At 40.8% G+C, this 19584-nt stretch overlaps 1 protein-coding gene across 2 annotated transcripts in view; it reads left to right on the top strand.

Moving 5' to 3' along the window:
• Positions 1 to 18876, top strand: part of LOC108052656 (nicotinamidase) — a 29568-nt gene extending 10692 nt beyond the window's left edge. Inside the window, exons 1-7 of one of the 2 annotated variants that reach the window (XM_017135099.2) lie at positions 5763 to 5832; positions 5976 to 6143; positions 7042 to 7228; positions 16224 to 16328; positions 17007 to 17141; positions 17233 to 17673; positions 18207 to 18876. In XM_017135099.2, coding sequence (XP_016990588.1) covers positions 6058 to 6143; positions 7042 to 7228; positions 16224 to 16328; positions 17007 to 17141; positions 17233 to 17673; positions 18207 to 18326 — 1074 coding nt within the window. In that variant the 5' untranslated portion in view covers positions 5763 to 5832; positions 5976 to 6057 and the 3' untranslated portion in view covers positions 18327 to 18876. Of the gene's footprint in view, positions 1 to 5762; positions 5833 to 5975; positions 6144 to 7041; positions 7229 to 16223; positions 16329 to 17006; positions 17142 to 17232; positions 17674 to 18206 lie in introns of those variants that run through there. The other variant, XM_044459168.1, reaches the window with a different exon arrangement.
• The last annotated feature ends 708 nt before the right edge of the window (positions 18877 to 19584 follow it).

Here is a 19584-nt window from a genome sequence, read left to right as displayed (position 1 = left end):
AGCTGCAATGTCAGATTTGGATGAGGACCGGGGTTCATGGCCTTTGAACAGAGCTGGTGTAATGCCAAAAGGGTTCTTATGGGTAATTGTGTGTGGATGGCTTCCATATTAAAGGCCGAGGTGGCCGAGAGTGCGGCAAAGTGTTTATCACTGGATCCGATGGCCAAGGAGGATTGGGTTAGTTTCCCCTGTGGGAAGCCGTAGTCGAGTGCGATTTCAATGAAGATTAAATTGAAATCGGGCAAAGGTTGCGAATGTTAGCAGTTAGCCATTGAAAACTTAATTAAACTGTGTGAACTTCAATTGCCATTTGACATTTTTGTGGTGACCTTTGATTTGAAATAGTTCTGGTTTTGGAAAACTGTTAACGCTACTGAAATGAAAGTTGAATAGATATCAACGAATAGGTGCTTATTGCATTAATACGACTTTAAATTTATCCTTTTTTATGTTAAGAAAAATTACTAACGATTTTAAATTTATTAAAAAATATCGAAAGGCTTTTCGACACAAAACCCCTTACAAACATTTGCTTATAGGTATTTTTTTGAATCAAAATAAAAATATTCCTACCAGAAAAATGTTACTTTTCAAATCACTTTGTTATTTATAGAATTATAAAATTAATGGAGTTTTTAATAGTTACTGTTTTATACCGAGACTATAGTTTTTGATTTATTAGGAGAGATCTTTTAACGTTATTTATTTACAATTAGTTTGTTACGATAAATTAAAAATATGTTATTGGACTGTTAGTTAGGTTTATATTCATTGGTTTTTTTCAAGATTCAAGAAACCAGGTAACAGCTATTCTATAAGGCTATATAGAGTGTTCTTCCTTAATACCATTTTCACTAGAATCCATTAGTTTGCCAGTGGCGAAGCAATTCCATTGGCACTATTGCACCACGGTGCCCTTCTCGCCTTCGAAAATCAACGATCCGAGGCGGCCCATTAACGCTCCTCTATATCTGCCCCATCTTTGCATGCAGATGTGGTTGCCACGGTATTGGTATGGATTTTGGAATTGGTATTGGTGGTGGATGTGGATGTGGAAGTGGCAGAGGATCTGGTGTTTGCAAAGCCACGTACTCGCGTTTTAATGTTATCTGGGCGTCGACATCAGCGGCGCGTAACGCGAACATTTTTCAGGCCAGCCAATGCGCCAAAAACAGTTCGCAGGCCAAAAAGCGGCAGGCAGGGCCAAAACAAACTGGGACTCAGCAGAGTGGAGTTCATTGCGTTATTGCAGTGCCGGTGGGTCAGGGAGGAGGTCGTGGATTGGAGGCCGCACCAGGGACCGCAGTCAAAATGGCAATTTATCATTTTGTATTTGAGCGCGGTGCAGGTGAGAGAGTTGTGGTGGCAAGTGGTAAGTGGTTGGGGCAAACGGAAAGCGGAAAACCAAACGAAAAACCAAACGAAAAACCAAACCAAACCGAACCAAGTGAAATGAAATGAAAGGCGGCATGTGGGCCACGTATTTTTAGATACTAACAAGTGATAAAAGCCAACCACGTACCACCCATCGCACACACACATTCGGTGGACGGATGGATGGATGGATGGATGGATGGATGGATGGAAGGCTGTGATGACTGACGAACTGAGGAACTGACTGACACCTACTGCAGGCAAAGGCTGACTCGGCATTCCTTAACTGCGTATCCATCAATGTCGTAGCCTGTCGTCCTTCTGATCCTGCCGCCGCCACTGGTGCTACTGCTGCTTTTCCGGCTGCTCCTTTCCAAATTGCTGCTGCTGACGTGCCTGCATTAAACCTATACAAAGAACCCAGCGTCGGCAGGGAGCACAAAAAATTGAAAGCCCTTTATAGGCAGCGCACATATTTGGCCTAGCCCTATCTAGACCTGGCGAAAATCTTGCCTGATTTTGCAACATTCTGAACATTGAGGGAAAAGTTATATTTGTATTTTAAAGAAATGATCTCTAAATAATATAAAATAATAAATGTTTTTAAATAATGGTTAAAAAGACTTATTCAAGAAAATGTGTAATAATTTTAAAGTAGTTTTTAGTTTCTTAACAGCTGAAGTTAACTTATCTATGGCTTAGATACAAATTTAATATAAAATGTTACAGAGATAAAGATTACAGAAATTACAGGTATAAATATTAAATATGACTTGTGCTCCTTTTGACTTAATATCAATCATTGGTATTACACTAAGTTATTTATATTATTTTAAAAGATTGAAAATGTACACGGCCCTCGTTTTAATACCAATTTATAGCTGCTTGTTTTACCAATTTTCCCTGGGTGTACAATCCAGCCCACTCCCCAGCCTCCAACAGCCCAGAACACCAAATCCAACCCATCCGGAGCCACCCAAGCAGAAGCTGCTAAATTTTTTGGCAATTCAATTGACGAACCCCAAAGGCGTTTGCTTTTAAATGCTTTACTTGGCTCCTGCTTCCTGTTGTTCAGCCTGCTGGCTGTTGTTCAGGTCCTTCTGCTCCTGCAACTTGAGCTCTGGCCCGGGATGCGTGGTTTATTAGCTGATCCCATCGCCTTGACAAGCTACTTTTGACACGCCCACCGCCGAAACAACAAATACAGGAAGTCTTAGGCGGTAATTTACTTTTCAGCGCTTTGTAGGCAAATTATGCAAGACTTTTCGCTCACTCCGGCACTTTCCCATCGTCTTAACTCTGCTCCGCATCCGCATCCGCATTCGCATCCGCTTTTCCCCTGGCTTCTGACTTATGGTGGCTGCTTAAAGTTTCCCACTTTTTCCGTGTCCGGGAAGAGCATTAGAAGTTTTCAAGTGCTCCGCGGATTTTTGGCTTCAAAGAGCGGAGGATGTTACTATGAAAATTGATACAAGTGTAATTTTGAGTCGCACCTGGGTGATTAATCTTTTGGGGTAGATGTGTTTGATGGCTTTCAAGAACAAAGGAAATCGTTAATGCTCGGTTTCTAATAATAAAGTGGATTAATTACTTATAAAAGCGTTCAAAATTGTAACAAAAATAAATGGACTAACAAATTGTAGTTAACCTAATATTGATTTGCCTGAATGCACTTTTTTAATCGCCCTCAAAGATATTTTAAAAACGCCAACAAAAATAGCCCTTCCACCTCGAGCTCAAAATGTTTAACCTTGAGAGCTGTGAAGTATCACGCAGTTACCGCCAATTCATGGCCATCAAAATCTATTGGGGGCAAACTTGAAATCTGTTCTGCGGCACAATTGAAGTTTGTGCCCCCGAATAACGCCCCCCAAAATCCCACTCTGCGTCACCTTTGGCAGTCAAACTCATAATCGGGACACGTGCTGGCTTCGTTATTTCTCTCTTATTCTTTGGTTGGCTTTCATTTACGGAACTTTCGTCTTTCCCTCGCCTTTTCAAATTGTCAAAGTTTTTTCTCTTTCCCTGGTGTTTTTCTACTTTCATTTTTTTTTTTTTTTGGGACGGGGCTAACTACTTTGCCGCTTTTTGCTGGCTTTTATGGATGCTCTTTATTTAGTCAATGACTTTGACGTCGACAACTTTAATCGAAAGCAATCTGGAGACGGGTCTCTGAGGTGAGGTGTGCGCACGCGTTTCGCTTAATGCCGCGTAAATTGTTTCGCAGCGAAAGTTTGCACATTTCGCGTTATCCGCCATTTACATATTAACCCGAAACTCGAAACCCCCGAAACTCGAAGCCCAAAAACCCAGGAGCCAAAGGCTCATGGGCAAAAAGGCCGGATCTTTTGGCTCCCAGGAGGGCTGCCGTCCAAAAATAGTTTTCAATTAGTGTGTTTTGGGGCGCCTCCGACTGAGCAAAGGGCTTCTGATTGTATTTTGCCCGAGGGGGGGGGAAAGGCTGAGTTGTACTTAAGTTTATTTGGACAAACTTTCCGCCGAGCTCAGCGAAATTATGCGCATTTTTATCGCTCGCCGGCATTTTGTTCATGTTTATGTTTGTTTATCTCTGGCCAAAAGTTATTGGCAAAATTAAACCTAAACTTGTTATTGTATCAGTATCCATCTTTTGTGGGCAATTTAAAGCGATATTCGGTGATCATTTACGGCCATCGACTTGGGGCTGTTTTTGACTTTGCCATCCTTCATAAATCATGGACAATATTTTTTATTTTATTGCCGACTTTTGTACCTTGTGCGGCCAACATATTGTGCATAAATCTTTAATATTAAGTAAACACACATACATTGCCGTCTAAATTTAAATTTATCGCCTGCTGCGCATTAGTTGTGCTGGAAAAAAAAGGATGGCAAAGGAGCTGGAGCAGGACACAATGTTGGGAGCTTAGTCGAATAGCTCTGGATGAAATAGGACTAAAAGTTAAATGGAAATCTATGGCTTTGTGGCTTACCAGGGGGAAGGGGAAATGCAGAAAGGGGTTTTGGGCTCTGGGAAAATGGAAATGTTATAAGCTGCAGGTAAATGTATGCAGCCAAAGGAGATTTTTTTGTAAAACGAAACTCAAATAGAAGAATAAGGCGAGAACGGGCTTAAAAACTAATATCTCAAAAAGGCAAGTATAACAATGTGAACAATTGCAAAGAAAAGGGCGACGAAGGCAAGGGTAAGACGAAGTTACCTTGTTAACTTAGATGAAAAGTTGACACTCGAGCGTGGAAAAATCACTCAGAAATGCCAAAGCAGCCAACTCAATTGGCCTTGTTAGCAGATGGCAACTCAAGAACCCTGTGCGCAACTGTACTTGCTCTTTTGGCCCGGCATAACTTCTTTCCTCTTTCCGATCCTTCAACTTCTTCCACTTAGTTGACGCTCCTCAAAAACTCTCTCACATATCCACAACAATCAACTGCGATTCGTGACGTGCTGAGGGCCCGCATTTCGAGGCTAAATGTCGAAAACTTTCATATTCGCCTCCCGGTTTCCCGCCATTAATTTGCTGCCCCAAAAACGGTGAGAAACTATGGCAAAAAGCAGGAAATCACTGCATATACAGGGGAAAAAATGATGGGTATGACAGTGAGCAAAGGATACAATTATAATATATATTTAAAGGTTAGGTATGCTAAGCAAAATATACTAATATATACTATATATATTGTGTTTCACCAGAATATTAAATACACAACGATTTCATGTACTAATAAGAAATTATATAGTTTATTTTATTTCAATTTCTGATATCAAACAATATTTGGTTGAATATAAAATACACAACGATTTCACGTACTAATAAGAAATTATATAGTTTATTTTATTTCAATTTCTGATTTCAAACAATATTTTGTTTGTCAGGAGAAGTTAATACATAATGGAATATCGAGAAAAAAGATGCCTAAATCGATTTTAATAATATTGTGAAAATTACTATAACATTTTAATTGAAAATAAATCGAATTGTCAAGCTTACTCAGCTTGAGTTGGTAAAACAAACATAGTAAGAACACAAATAAAAGCATGTAGCCCAGTGTAAAATGCGCACTTCCTTGATTAGGAAAAACGCCAGGTAATCGTCTGCGGGCGCCGCCACAAAAGCTTTCGATGTGGAAAAGGGGGAACTGGGAAATGGAAAATGGTGGGAGTGCCCGTACACGGTGAAAATCAAATAAATAAAATAAACCACAAGATGACGTCGTCGCCATGACAATGGCCTGGCCCAAAGATGGGGAATCGTGGCGTGGGCGGGGGCGGGGTTGCGGATCTGTTGTTTATTCGATAAATCTATGGGAAGGCAGAGCGGTGCTTGGCCATCGAAACGAGCTGAAAGAAGCGCGAAGCGAGGCAGCCGTTTTTCAGTAACTGGCAAGCGTTCGAGCTGAGCGGGCTAAGCCGGGCCCAGAAGAACAACAAGAGTGACGCAGGAGTGAGCAGGACAGACAGTGAGTGGGCGGTGGTGGTGTGTTGAGGGGTGGTGTGCCACAGTTACACCCGCAGGAAAATGGCTTTTCCTCCAACAGTGTTTACGTGTGTGCTTCTGTGTGTGAGCGGTTGTTATTATTGATAGCTTCACTTTAACTTGCAGCTGGCTGCGGGAGCTTCATTAAGTGAGAGTTCGCTGCTGGATTTGTTGGCTTTGTTTGGACGTTGGCAACATCGCCGCCGTTATGGATTCACCTACACCGCCAATTGTCATCGAAGATTCAAACGGTTCAGCAATGGACGCCTGTTTCACGGCATTCGACAAAGACGGGTGAGTTGGTAGAACAGAAAAATATGTTGGCAAATCAAAGCAATTTTTGATTTAATTGAATTATCTTCACACACAAATAAACAACTATTTATAATTTAATCCTGTAATTATATAATCCCAAAATGAAATTCAAGCCATTTGTTTTTGTATTGTTTATTATATAATTACCTTTATAATTATATATGCGAGTGCTAAAAACCACAAGCCGCAAAGTAGATTATTTGGCAAAACAAATAAACAAATAATACAACTCAGATGAAAATATATTCAAAACACATTCAGCAACGGTTAAAATAAATAAATAACCATTTAAATGTTTAAGTTCCTTTTAGACAAATGGAAAAATAATTTATTTTATAACAGCCTCTCCGAATTAAAATGGCATGCAATAGCTCTAATTGACATTTTGAGCCGCTTTATAAGAGACATTTTAATGTGAATCAATAAATGCAAATGAGCTTGTGTCTGGAACTGTGATTTTAAATTTGACTTCTTAAAAAATGAGTGGGAAAATTAAAGCGACTGTTTGAATTGCAAATTAAACAAATGCTGATGCTAAATTAAAAACGTTAAAGTATGTTGAAATTTGTTAAAGCCATAGGTTTGGCTACTGACGTATATATTTACTTTAAATTAAATAGATACATAGACCGAAAGCTTAAACACTTACTTGATGTAAAATTACTTCTATTATAATTCCCTTTGCGTATATTCTTATTAATCGATGTTGGATAGGGTCACATATATTTCTAAGACATGTTTTATTGTACCCCAATCAATATGTTGCGTATTTTTGTAATTACCCACAAAAGTCTCGTTAATTTTCCTGTTCATCTTAATCCTTTTCAATCCTTATCTTATTATTTCTAATTTATTTTTTTGTTATCCTTTCCCGCAGCGATGACCGCCTGAACCTTACCGAATTTTCGATTATCTGTCGAGCTCTTTTCCGAAACGACAAGGGACATATCTACGATGTGCCGCCGGAACGCCTTGAGCAAATTTTCGCCGTTTTCGATACGAATGCCGATGGCTTCATCGACAGAGAGGAGTTTAAATTCTGCTGGAACCAGTGGATAAAAACGGTGAGCCAAAAACAGACACATTTTTACCGCATTCTACCATCGTGTCAGGTCGTTTTTGTACACTATTTATTTTATGTTTTGCGGTTAACGTTTTGCGTTATTCAGTGATTCATATCCGGGGACTCGTAAAATCATAAAAAATGTGATAATAAAATATTTGCCAACATGTATCCCCCACAAACCCCCACGCACGGGGCTAAAATTTGCAATCAAAGTGGCCGAGTACTCGGATTGTGTGTGTAATTCAATCCTGATCAGTTCCCGGACTTCACAGGGGAGGGGATGGGGGTGTAGGTTTTTTTTTGGGGGATTTCGGGGGACTTGGGTAGTGGTAAAATGTCGCTTACAGCGAATGTCACACGTCATGGGGCTCCCAGGGATGCTTTCATCATCATTTCCATTCCGCATTTCGTATTTCGCGTACCATCCGCATTTCCATTCCAACTCACACTCCCATTCCCATTTCCACTTCCATCATCATCATCATCATCATCATCATTGTGATGCTGGCCTGTCAGGAAGAAGAAGCAGCAGGCGGCGGCAGCATATGCAAATGTGATAATCCGATGCCGGGACTGCCTCACCCACACACACACACACACACACACACACCACCCACTCATACACACATCTACAGTGGCCAGACTCCGCACGTAAAGTGATAAAAACGGGTGACAAATAAAATGCCTCTGAACTGGGAGAGCAAGAAACATGACCAAAGCAGCGACGATTGCATTCAAGTCCCTTCATTCTTTCCAGCATATTAAAATAGAAATGGGCAAAAAAAATTTCAAATAATTTTATTGTTGGAGTCTAGGATTTTTTTTTCACATCTCCATCCGCATCACAACTTTGTTTGCCACAGTCGCTGCCATAAAATTGCGTACGTGATGGTACCAATTTGCAAAGACTTCTTTATTTATTGCGGCTGGCTTTAAGCTACTTGAAGCTCGGCAAGTTTTGAATTTTATTTGGTTTGTTTTCTTCCCAGCACAAATCAAAGTTCGACGAGGAATTTTCTCTCAAAAGTTTGCCTTGTTGATAAAACAATCTGTATAAAATTCTTTCACAAAAATATATTGAGATTTTCCGTTAGAGTTTCCTTTTTGATTTCCACATTCTTGCATGAATTTTTTTAAGTCCAGGTTGGAAAGATTAGAAATTTTAGTTAAATATTTTGAAATGCAATTAAATTCTAGGATTTATGTTTTTGTTGATTAAATACTACAAATGTACTTGTGGATTAAAAAATTAGAAGAAACGAGTTTTTGATTTCTCAACAGCTTAGACTAGTGATTGTTCTAATTTTAAGACCAAAGGCTTGTTTACATTTTACGATTAATTTCGTGAATTTACATTAATACAATTATACAATTATCTTTATCAGAATTTAAATTGAATGAAATATTTAAAGAAAAAAATTCTTCTTGACATTCAATGTGAATAAAAAGTTAAAATAAACGTATAGAAACTGGTTACTGACAGAAACTACTTTATACTTAAATATACCGCCATTTATAAAGTTTTACTTTCCTTTCGTCGGATAGTCTTACCGGCAGGCAAACTTTTAATGATAAATTTCCACAAAACAAAACAAAGCCACTTTAAGTTGTCCATTTTCCTCCCCTTTAAGTAAAGGCAAAATATAGTTAAGTTAAGGGTTTTCAAATCATTTAAGCTTTCTAAGACAGCTATATTTGGGAAATGTTTGTTGACAAAATAAAATATTTTAAGTATATCAGAAGTATTTTGCGATGGTAAGCCAGCAGTGTGTTTACTTATCAACTTTGATAACCTGCTCTCAACAATTTACTCACAGCCACATCCCCATTACGTATACGCAGTGATGGCAGCTTATATGTTGCCTGTTGAGTCCTGCCCTCCGTTGTCACGCGACAAATTATTTGTGGAGCGAGGAAAAAGAATAATCATTTTATTTTTGATACGCCATTTAGCCCCGCCCACTGGCACCGCCCCTTCCGCGTGCACACACCAAATTGTGTAATATTGTATAAAAAATTTATTAACGTATAAAAAGCAGAGCGAATGAAATCTTCCGGCAGCTGATATTGTAATAACGGCAACACTTAAAAAAATGACAGCCCCTAACGAAACCCTACTTACGTAGTCGCAGTTTTTGTGCGAAAAATAAAATAAATTCATAGGGGGGATCTAGGGGGTAGAAAAGGAAAAATGCCGCCCCATAAAATTGACTTTTGTTTGTATTTCCGCATGAATTGCATAAATGGTAATTTTGCAGTTTAATGTTTGCGCAAGGGGCGGGGAAATCAGAAAGAGAAGCGCAGCGCCAAAAAAAAGGAAGGAAAATCAACAAACAAGCCGAAAAATTTGCATAATAAACAAATCAACTGACGGACGAGTGGAAGGGAAGGCGATGAGCTTAGAATTATGAGGATGAAACTTTGGCACACACAGACGCAAATTAAATAAACGCATAAATAGAACATTAACGCCATAAATCATTTGCCCTGGTCGCTAAATATTTTGCGGCTCCTGCGGCTGTCTGTTTCTATCCGTTAGGGCTCCGAATGGGATTGCACATTGAAATCGATTGAAGTTGCGGAAACGGAAATGGAAATGAAAGCAAATTTATGGAAATAATATGACCGAGGGCCCCATCGAATGATTGCGCGTGTCCAGAATTCATTTGAATATAAAAGGTAGTCGCATTGCGAACGCTGTCCATTATTTACCCCAATTTTGATTTACACACATAATTCAATATGACGAGCGCTTACGTTTTGATGTTTTTATTGTGTTTGCATTTGCCCGAAAGTGCGTAATTTATGTGCTCAAATGTGCAGAAAATGCCTTTTAACCAACTGCACAGAGGTGGTTTTTTTTTGGGGCGGTGGTCCAAGTGAAAGTTGCCTCAAGCGTGAAATGCTGCGGCTTTCACATTTTTGGGAGCCATGTTTTTGACGAGGGACAAACCTTGAGCTGAAGTTTTGGGTTTTAGATTCGGGTTTGGGCCCCTTTGCGCTGCTTAAAATACTAATTGACAAAGGTGAAAGGACACACACACTGTACAGCTCCGTTTTCCTGATAAACTTGCTGGCCCGGCACTTTATTTAATGCGAATCTATTCCTTTTGTTTAGGCGCCTACCTTTGACATTTTCGGCCCTCTCAATTGACTGCGAGAGTCATTCTTTTCATGTACAAGTACATACCATTTTTTTCATTTTGGGCTCCTTTGTTCGTAAATATTTCATTTCTTTAAACTGCTTTTATTTCTCGTATAATAAATTTATGGCCAACTCACCTGCTGGTTTGCTCCTTTGTGGCGCATCCACAAACTCACACACAAACACATACACACATGCAGGCGGTGGGCGGTGGGCGGTGTGCTGTGGTGGGTTGTGGGAGGTAGGCGTGGCAACCATATATCATACAAGGCATCATCATATAGTTCATTGAACCCCCTGGCCATAAAGCAACTCAAAAATCTTCAACAGCTTTAAGTGTCTTACAATGTCTACCGTTAATCTTGGCCCCCACTTGCACACACACACACACACACACTCGTGGCTCACACACACACAAGGCACAAACACAGACAATGTCGTTTATAATGTCTTCATTTATGGCACAAAATGTGGCACATTTTTTTGTGCTCAGTTACGCACCAACACCGAAAAAGACACGGCGAGTCCTCTATCTCGGCGGGCAGGAGAATTACAGTGAGTGCCAAAAGTCGCCTCACAACTTCTCTGCTCATCGAGCGGAAAATAATATCGTGCTATAAATTTCGCTCAGTTTTTCCCCGCCCCCTTAGCCCCGATTTTTCCGAGCTTAATTTTTGCTGGTCTCTGGATGCCGGATTTTTCCCCTGGCGGCCTCACCGTTCCACCATTTTCACCATTTCCACCGTCGACTGATGAAAGTTTAACGACCAAAGTTGACACGCTGCGGCGATTATTTAGAAAGTTAATGACTTATAACATACCCCAAAAAAGTCGCAGGAAATGAACACAGTGGGTGGAAATCGGAGGGAGCGAGGGCCAGATGACCGGAGGACCAAGATTCATTGATTTAGTGACCAGTCTGAGAGTTGGTTTTAGTTGATTGGACTTTATTGAAAAATGAGTCGCCATTTCTTAAGCTCTTGAACAGAATCAGCGTAAAAAAACACGATAAATGGAAGGTTAACTAGGGCGGTCCCATTCATCTTGACTCGAATGTAAATTTGGAAGAAGTCGAGGGGCTGCAATTTAATTTCCTGTCAGTTGGTTGACCAGTACTTGCGGGGAAATTCGTTAGGTTTTTCTCATAGTTAAATAATAAATCAAATTTGACATTCTGAATTATAAGTATTGATTAATAGATATAATATGCACGGTACAAGAATAATATACTTCTCACAAAAATCATTGAAAAATATAATCTGAATCATTTTACTTTTGCGAATTAAAAAAAGAATTTGACTGCCACTTTCCTAAATTATTTAAAAATATAAATCTTTAGAATTAAGGGATATTTGTTGTATTGAATATACTTTTGGAATAAATTATTATAAAGAATTGTATGCATACAGATTATTTTTAATGTAACTTTAAAAGTACCCATTTCCATATTTCTAATTATAGTTATTGTAATTCTGAAAAACTTGTAAAATGTATACATAACATATTTATTAGTCGTATATAAACAACAACATATCTTACAATTCAGGCAGACATAATATCCCTTCGCACCCAAAACTACAAATGTATATAAATTTCTCAGAAAAACCTTTCCAAAGTTTTGCCTTAATCGAAATCGGCTCAGCAAAACAATTTCCACTATCCATAAGTTGTGTCGGAATTCAACCCACCTTTATCTCGATAACCCCGCCAGTTCTGGGCGCTTATTTATAGTTAGTTTTCATTTCTTTTGGCGGCTGCAATTCCCACCTTCCGACTCCGACTACGAATCCTTAGCCCGGCTGTCTGGCAGCCGCATAAATTGTATAATGTAATTTTCCAGCAACTGTCAGCCCCAGCCCGGCTCAGCCCACAAATCCACAAAACTGTCAGGACGATGAGGACTGTCTGCCTATGCCAAAAATATATTCCACCCATGTATGTATGTATATATATATGTGTATATATATATATTGAGGAGTCTCCGGCGACTGGCAGCCACCAACTTATGCAACAATTTCGGAGCGGAAATTGCTTTAGCACCTGCCTCCGCCGCCCTGTCCCAAAAGGTGTATATTTTGGGGTATATGTGTGATGCCAAATATATATAGATGGCATGTGGGTGTGTCTGGTCTGGTCTGGTCTGGTTTGGTCTGGTGTGGGCTCGGCACGTTCGCCTTTTTGGCACATACTTCAATAGCAAGTTGAATTCCATTCCATTCCATTCCATTCGATTCGATTCGTGGCGCTCGTCTCGTCGTCACTCGTTTAGCTTGGCAACTTTTTTGGCCCAAAACACACACGAACACTTTGACAGTTTGTCTGCTTGGCTGACTTGAAGTTGGCCTGGGAGCCCGATTTGGGATTGGTTCCCGGGTAACCCCAAAAAACGTCGTCGCACTGGGTTTTACGGATTTTGAAATTTATTTGCCACCGAAATTGAGTCGAACCGAAAGACGAAAGTTTACCTCTCCTCTCAGTTTGTTTGTGTGTGTGTGTAGATCTGGCAAAGTTATTCCTATAACTTGTTCCTTTTGTTCGGGCTGATGTGTAATTTGAATTTAAGATTTGCTGTGGTTACCGAAAGGTGCCAAGAACTCCTTTCTCCATCCAAGAATTCCAGTCGGTCGCTGTGGCTATCTCCATCCCCCCACTTTCTTCCCTTCAATAATTAATTTAACTGTAGCACATTTGTGGACGTGGTGGGAGGAACATCAGAGATTCATAGTTATACCCGTTACTCGTAGAGTAAAAGGGTATATTGTATTCGTGCAAAAGTATGTAACAGCGAGAAGGAAGCGTTTCCGACCCTATAAAGTATATATATTCTTGATCAGGATCACTAGCCGAGTCGATCTAGCCATGTCCGTCTGTCCGTCTGTCCGTCTGTCTGTCCGTCTGTCTGTCTGTCTGTCTGTCTGTCTGTCTGTCTGTCTGTCTGTCCGTATGAACGCTGAGATCTCGGAAACTATAAAAGCTAGAAGACTGGCATTTTGCATGTAGATTTTAGAAGTTCCTACGCAGCGCAAGTTTGTTTCAAAATGGTGCCACGCCCCCTCTGACGCCCACAATCGCTTATATACGATTTTTAAAATTTAAATATTTCGGAAAAGTAAAAATGCAGTTTTATTGTGTTTATCAATACCTATCGAAATGTAGAAAAAAAATTTCAAATCGGACCATTCGTTAAAAAGTTATGCGTGATCAAAGTTTCTGTCTCCATCTCCCTCGCACTCCCTTTACCTGAGTAACGGGTATCTGATAGTCGGGGCACCCGACTATAGCGTTCTCTCTTGTTTTAACTTTAAATTAAGATGCTGATTTCCGGGGGCTGGGCCATGAAACAAAGGCCCAGAGGTCAGTTGTTTATATTGGCCAGAACTTGAGAATGGGGGCGCGTGTTAATTTGCCAAGTTTTGCAACAGCAGCGGCAGGACGATGATGATGGGCGATGATGATGAGCAGGATGCCAGGAGCAGGACCTTGGGCAGCATCTGCACCAGATGGCCCGTAATTGGAAGCCTGCCCTCGATTTCTTGAGGTGAGCGAAGAGTAACTTGATGTGCAAATTGCGTTGTGCAAAGGAGCTCCGTTGTCTTGTGTTCGAAGCCTTTTGTGGCTTTAGACGTGTTTGCCCCCAGTTAATAACTCTGCTCCCTGGCTTGTCTGATGTGTCTGGCTTAATTGTTTGGAGTTGGGTTAGTTTTGATTTGAAGTCGAATTAACAAAGACCGAAAGGCCCGAAGGTTTCCTTTGCCTAGCAGCTGAAGAGACTGCTCGAGAATGGATGCAAGATAACGGATACGTGTCGTATGAGCAACTAATCTTGTGGAGCACATTTTCCCGGCAGGAGTTGAAAGTTATTGTCATATTAGCTGCATATCCTCCGTCGGCTGTCTCTTTGCTTATCCCGGCCATTTAATCTTGCCAGGCATTCCCCGATCCCAAATTACCCAACACTTCCTTTCACTTAGACGCGGTGACTCGGTTTCCAACCGGCACACACGAACCTGGCTAAATTGATACATTAACTACCTTGATCCGGCTATTATCTGGCTGCAGCTCCGCTTTCGCTTCCCCATGCTGAAAACTATTCTCAAAATGTTGAGAATGCTCGCCATGTAAATGTAAATCACTTCCTCTCGACTCTGTCTCCTTACGCCTTACTCCTTACCCTTCTCCTTTCACCACTCTTGGCATCCAAAGTGGTTGCATCCCAGTGGCAACTGCGACTGCCAACGTGGCGATAAATCATCCACTGCTTAAGCGACGTCTCCCCGCTGCCCAGTTCCGTTCAGTTGCCTTGGTTCACCTGCTTGTGGATCCGGATCCTTGCAGCTGCAGCTCACGTTCCAGCGCTTTAAGGCATTTAGCTGGATGACATATTTTAAATGCCCTGCCAGCCCAAACAACACAAATCACAAGGAGCAGGAGCAGGAGCAGGAGCAGGAGCTGCAACTGCGTCTGTGTTTGCGCATAGATCATAATCATTCATAATCAGCGTGCACATAAATAACAAATTAAAAGCGCTTCACTAATTTTAAATATGCTCGAACATAATCAGCTTACAGTGGGCCACAAGCATGGGGATGGGGCTGAGGATGAGGACGAGGACTAGGACGAAGATGAGCGGCAGGATGGGGCTGTTGATGATGCTTTCGCCACTGTTGATGATGCCGCTGCTCCTACTGCTCCTGCTGCCAGTCAAGATAGCAATGACAACCTAACGAGCTGCTCCCCGCCTTGTGTTGTGTGTGTGTGTATGTCTGTGTGAGTGTGTTCGCCAGTGTTTGTGCTGCTGTCTGTGTGGGAAATTTAGATGCTCTTCTCAAAAGTATATTGTGCATGCCGAATAAAGTTTGGCCTTAGAAAATCAAATCACCGAACTTTAGGCGAATCAAATGGAATAACAATAACACAAATCTCTGTTATCTTAAAAAGTTTTTAACTTCATTTATTTTACACTAGTAGAAAACAAATTTCTTTTAAACTTCATATATTTTGCTTAAAAACAGCCTCATGTAATTTAGGTTTTTATCAAACGGAAAATGACTGACAGTTACTTAGAAAAAATAGTTCGAAATTCGTTTTAATTATGATGAACTTTCAATATTTATATTATAAATTATAAATTTTATAATCAATTCTATCTGGAGAATTCCATTAGTTTTACCTTTAACCGTAAATAAAAATAAAATATCCCTTAGACAATAGCATTATAAAAAAAATATCAAAGATAACTTAAACAAATACAAGAAAAGTGGTTTCTCTAAAAGTAATAAGCAATTTTAAATGTTTAAAAAACTCTTAAATAATTTATATAATTCTAACTTTTATATAAGTATAAGCAAAAGGTATTCGTAGGTCGTTATATTTGAAAAAGGCTCACCAAGATTTCTTTTTTTTTCTTATTTCACCATTTTTTGACTGGCCCTTACTTCATTTAAAACGCATTTATAACGCAGGGCGGCGAAAAAAGAAACTCATCAGCAGACACACACACACACACCACACTCCGATACACACGCACACGCTAATGCAGAGCTCATATATGTATACAAATTTTCTTTTTAGCTTTTCATGTTTGTGCTCCGGGTACTTTCGGTCCGCCCATTCCCATTCCCATTTCCAGCCCCGCCCCCTCACCTCACCGCCTTTGTGGCGTCTGCTTCACTTACTTTGCCCATACAATTTTTCTTACAATTTTCTTTCATTTTCCTGTTGTCCCTGCTCCTGTTTTCCTTTCCTCACGTTTTTTTTTTACTTTTTTTTCGTGGCTGCTCATGTTTCCCGCTGTAACATTTTCGTGATACTCACCATCTCTCTTCCTTCTTCTTTTTTTCTCCGGCAGATTGTGCGACCGGTGAACGCGTTCCTCATTGTTGATGTACAAAATGATTTTATAAGTGGTTCCTTGGATATAAGTAATTGCAGTGCACAGCAGCAAGGACACGAGGTGAGCTCCGGAGTCACAAATGTTGGGAGGACGGGGGAGGTGGTAGGTTGGTTTTTGGGTGGTTAACTTGGCAGCCACCTGGCCAGCAGCTTAGCCCCGACAGGTGCGGTAAGCGGCGACGACGGAAGGACATAAAAAAGTAAAGCGTAACAAGAAATGAAAATGAAGGGCTCCGGGTTTGGGCCAGGATGCCAGAATGCCAGGATGGGAGCCAAAGTCATTGCCGCTCTAGATGATGAGGATAAGCCGATTCGGGGGCGAGCTGGAGTTCTGCATGTCAGACCTCAATACCAGATACTTTGAGGGATAAGAATGCTTGGGGGAGGGGGTGGAGGGGAGGCTGAAACGGACGAAGAGGGAGAGTGAGATAGAGAGTGCAGAGGCGGAAGCGGATATGCTTTACTTAAGTCGCTTCCGCGCTGCGACACACGCCGGAAGTCGTCGAGATCTCTTGCTCTCACTCCCCCACACTGCCACGCCCACTCGAACGCCCACACACCCACACTCCATTGCCATTTCCATCTGGCAACTGACATGGCTCTGCGGCTGGTACATGAAAATTTGTCAAAATTAATAACACGCACTTCCGTCTCGTCGCTTTACGGACTCCTCTTCCTCCGCTTCGACTCTCAAGTTCACTCCTGCTCCAACTCAGCATTAACCTCCTTTCCCTTGCAGATACTGGAGCCCATCAACAAGCTGCTGGATACGGTGGACTTTGATGCCGTCTTCTACTCATTGGACTGGCATCCCAGCGATCACGTTTCATTTATTGATAATGTCAAAATGCGCCCCATGGACGAGTCCTCGTCGGTAAGTCGTCGATGGTAATTGAACGGAAGTGCCGGACACTTAACAGACATCCGCTTTGTCCCCCATCCCACCCCCCTCCTGTCATCCCTAGTTGGACTCGGATTCCGCCCAGGTGTTCGACACGGTCATCTTTGCCGGACCACCGCCGATGAAGCAGCGCCTGTGGCCCCGTCACTGTGTCCAGGATTCGTGGGGAGCCGAGCTGCACAAGGACCTCAAGGTGGTGGATCACGGCATCAAGGTGTACAAGGGCACCAATCCGGAGGTGGACTCGTACTCGGTGTTCTGGGACAACAAGAAGCTCTCGGACACCACGCTGAATGCCCAGCTGAAGATGAAGGGCGCCACCGACATCTATGTGTGCGGACTGGCCTACGACGTTTGCGTGGGCGCCACGGCCGTGGATGCCCTTTCCGCCGGATACCGGACCATCCTCATCGACGACTGCTGCCGCGGCACGGATGTCCACGACATCGAGCACACCAAGGAGAAGGTGAACACCAGCGATGGCGTTATCGTCCACACTAATGAGGTGAGACAACAGATTTCCCAGGTGCACCACTTAAAAAAGCATCGACAATGTTTAAAAGGCCTCCAAGAGCTCTTTAAAGACCTTTGCACATTGTAATAAAATACTTTTTAAATAAAGAAATGCATTTTAAAAAGTCTCTAACAGATTAATTTCAACTAAGTAATAACCTGCTCCTTATGCGTATTTGCCTTTGATCTGAATATTACAAAATGTATTATGTTCTGCTGTCCTCGTTGTTGATGTTATAAGACACTTACAAAAAATTCTTTTATTGTATTTGTATTTTAAAAAATTGTAATTTAACGTCAACTAGCTCTTAATTTTGGCTTTAAGAAATTGGAATTGGATTTTGAGTCTTAAATTTTAAAGTTCGTATTACTTAAGCAATCGTTTTAATTGTTTAAAAGCATTACAAAATGTACTTTTATTATATCGAGAAGAGATTTATTCTGATATTTAGTTTCTGTTAAGCTATTCAAATTATTTTCAACCTGTTTGATCTAAACGGTGTTTTCCCAATTCCTTTTTTCTAGGTCAAGGCCATGGCTGAAGGTCGGGATCGACGCCCCGAACTGGGCTACAAGCTGGCCATGGAGCTCAAAAGTCCCGATTCGGTTCTTTCGCAACGCAACGGATTCAGACCCACATATTAAAACCTAAATACAAGATCACACTGGGCTTATTTTCATGGATATATATAAAAAGACAAAAGGCTTTTACGTAGTCAACGGCTAGAGCGTTTCGATTAGATTAAATTAGAACACCTGTGAAGTGCCTTCGTAGTTTGGCTAGCTTTTGCTAAAAACATTCTAGAATTGGTAACCTCTTTTTTAAGCCTGTTATCCATGTGTATTTTACATGAAATTACAGTACTAACAACAATCGTAAACGAAAAGTGCAAAGTTCTTGCCAGCGGATAATAATAAGGCAACTCAAATGTCGTTTAAGTATTACCGAGCTCTCTCTATTACCCAAGCACCTTTAAATACAATTCCAAGAGCAAAGAAGTACTAAAGGTTTTTAATGTTGTGCGCTGCACCTGTTTGAATTAAATTGATATTATATACAACCAACAAATATATAAGTAGAAATCATTATTTATTTTAAAACAAAATATTACAACTGCTTCAGTGGGCAATATTGTATGTACTTAAAAACGTTGATATGAAAATAAATTGATGGATTTATGCAAGACAAACTAAAGTTCTGATTTTTATCTTTGGTGGATATAAATATATTTGAAGAGAGATTATTCTACACCATATTATTTCAAAGCACTAAGAAGTATATGTTAAGTCTAACAACTTGGTTTTTGTCAATTTATTGAATATTTGCCCAATCAGTGTCCAATCGTTGTCATGTTCAGATTTAATCGAATTTATAGTAGCCTGGCTTACTTATCCCCACATTGTCTACACTTTCTGACGGATGACTATGTGCGTGTTCTCTTTAAGCGAATTGCGAGTTGAAAGGCAAAAACTTCAAAACAAACCGTATAAATGTCCTGGCCGAAAGTGTGGCACAGACTGTTAAACGTTCTTTTTTCGTATGTGTTTTTGCTGGTCTTATTTTCAGAGTTTTCAGCTCAGGAGAAGCACGAGGAAAACAGAAATAACAATCCATGCAGCGTTTAAAGAAACTTTTCTGTTTTATGTGTCTGTGTTTTTTTCCCCCTCTGCCCCTCTTCTGCCAGAGGTTTTTGTTTTTGACCAATTTTTGGTGTTTTTGTTAAGGGCCAGGAATGGGCTGGAGAAAGTTCTCGGCTGTTACTTTCCGACCAGGCGACTAAAACCAACTTTAAATTTATTAACACCCGGCTACTAAGCAAAAGCGGAGTGGGCGTGGCTGCATTGTGCTCAGTGTAAAGTGCAAACTTTTTATTTTCCACATTTCAGCATATTTTTCCATTTG

This window comes from Drosophila rhopaloa, unplaced genomic scaffold, assembly GCF_018152115.1.
Source record: "Drosophila rhopaloa isolate 14029-0021.01 unplaced genomic scaffold, ASM1815211v1 contig_178, whole genome shotgun sequence".
NCBI lineage: Eukaryota > Metazoa > Arthropoda > Insecta > Diptera > Drosophilidae > Drosophila > Drosophila rhopaloa.
This window is presented reverse-complemented; position numbering and strand designations above follow the sequence as displayed.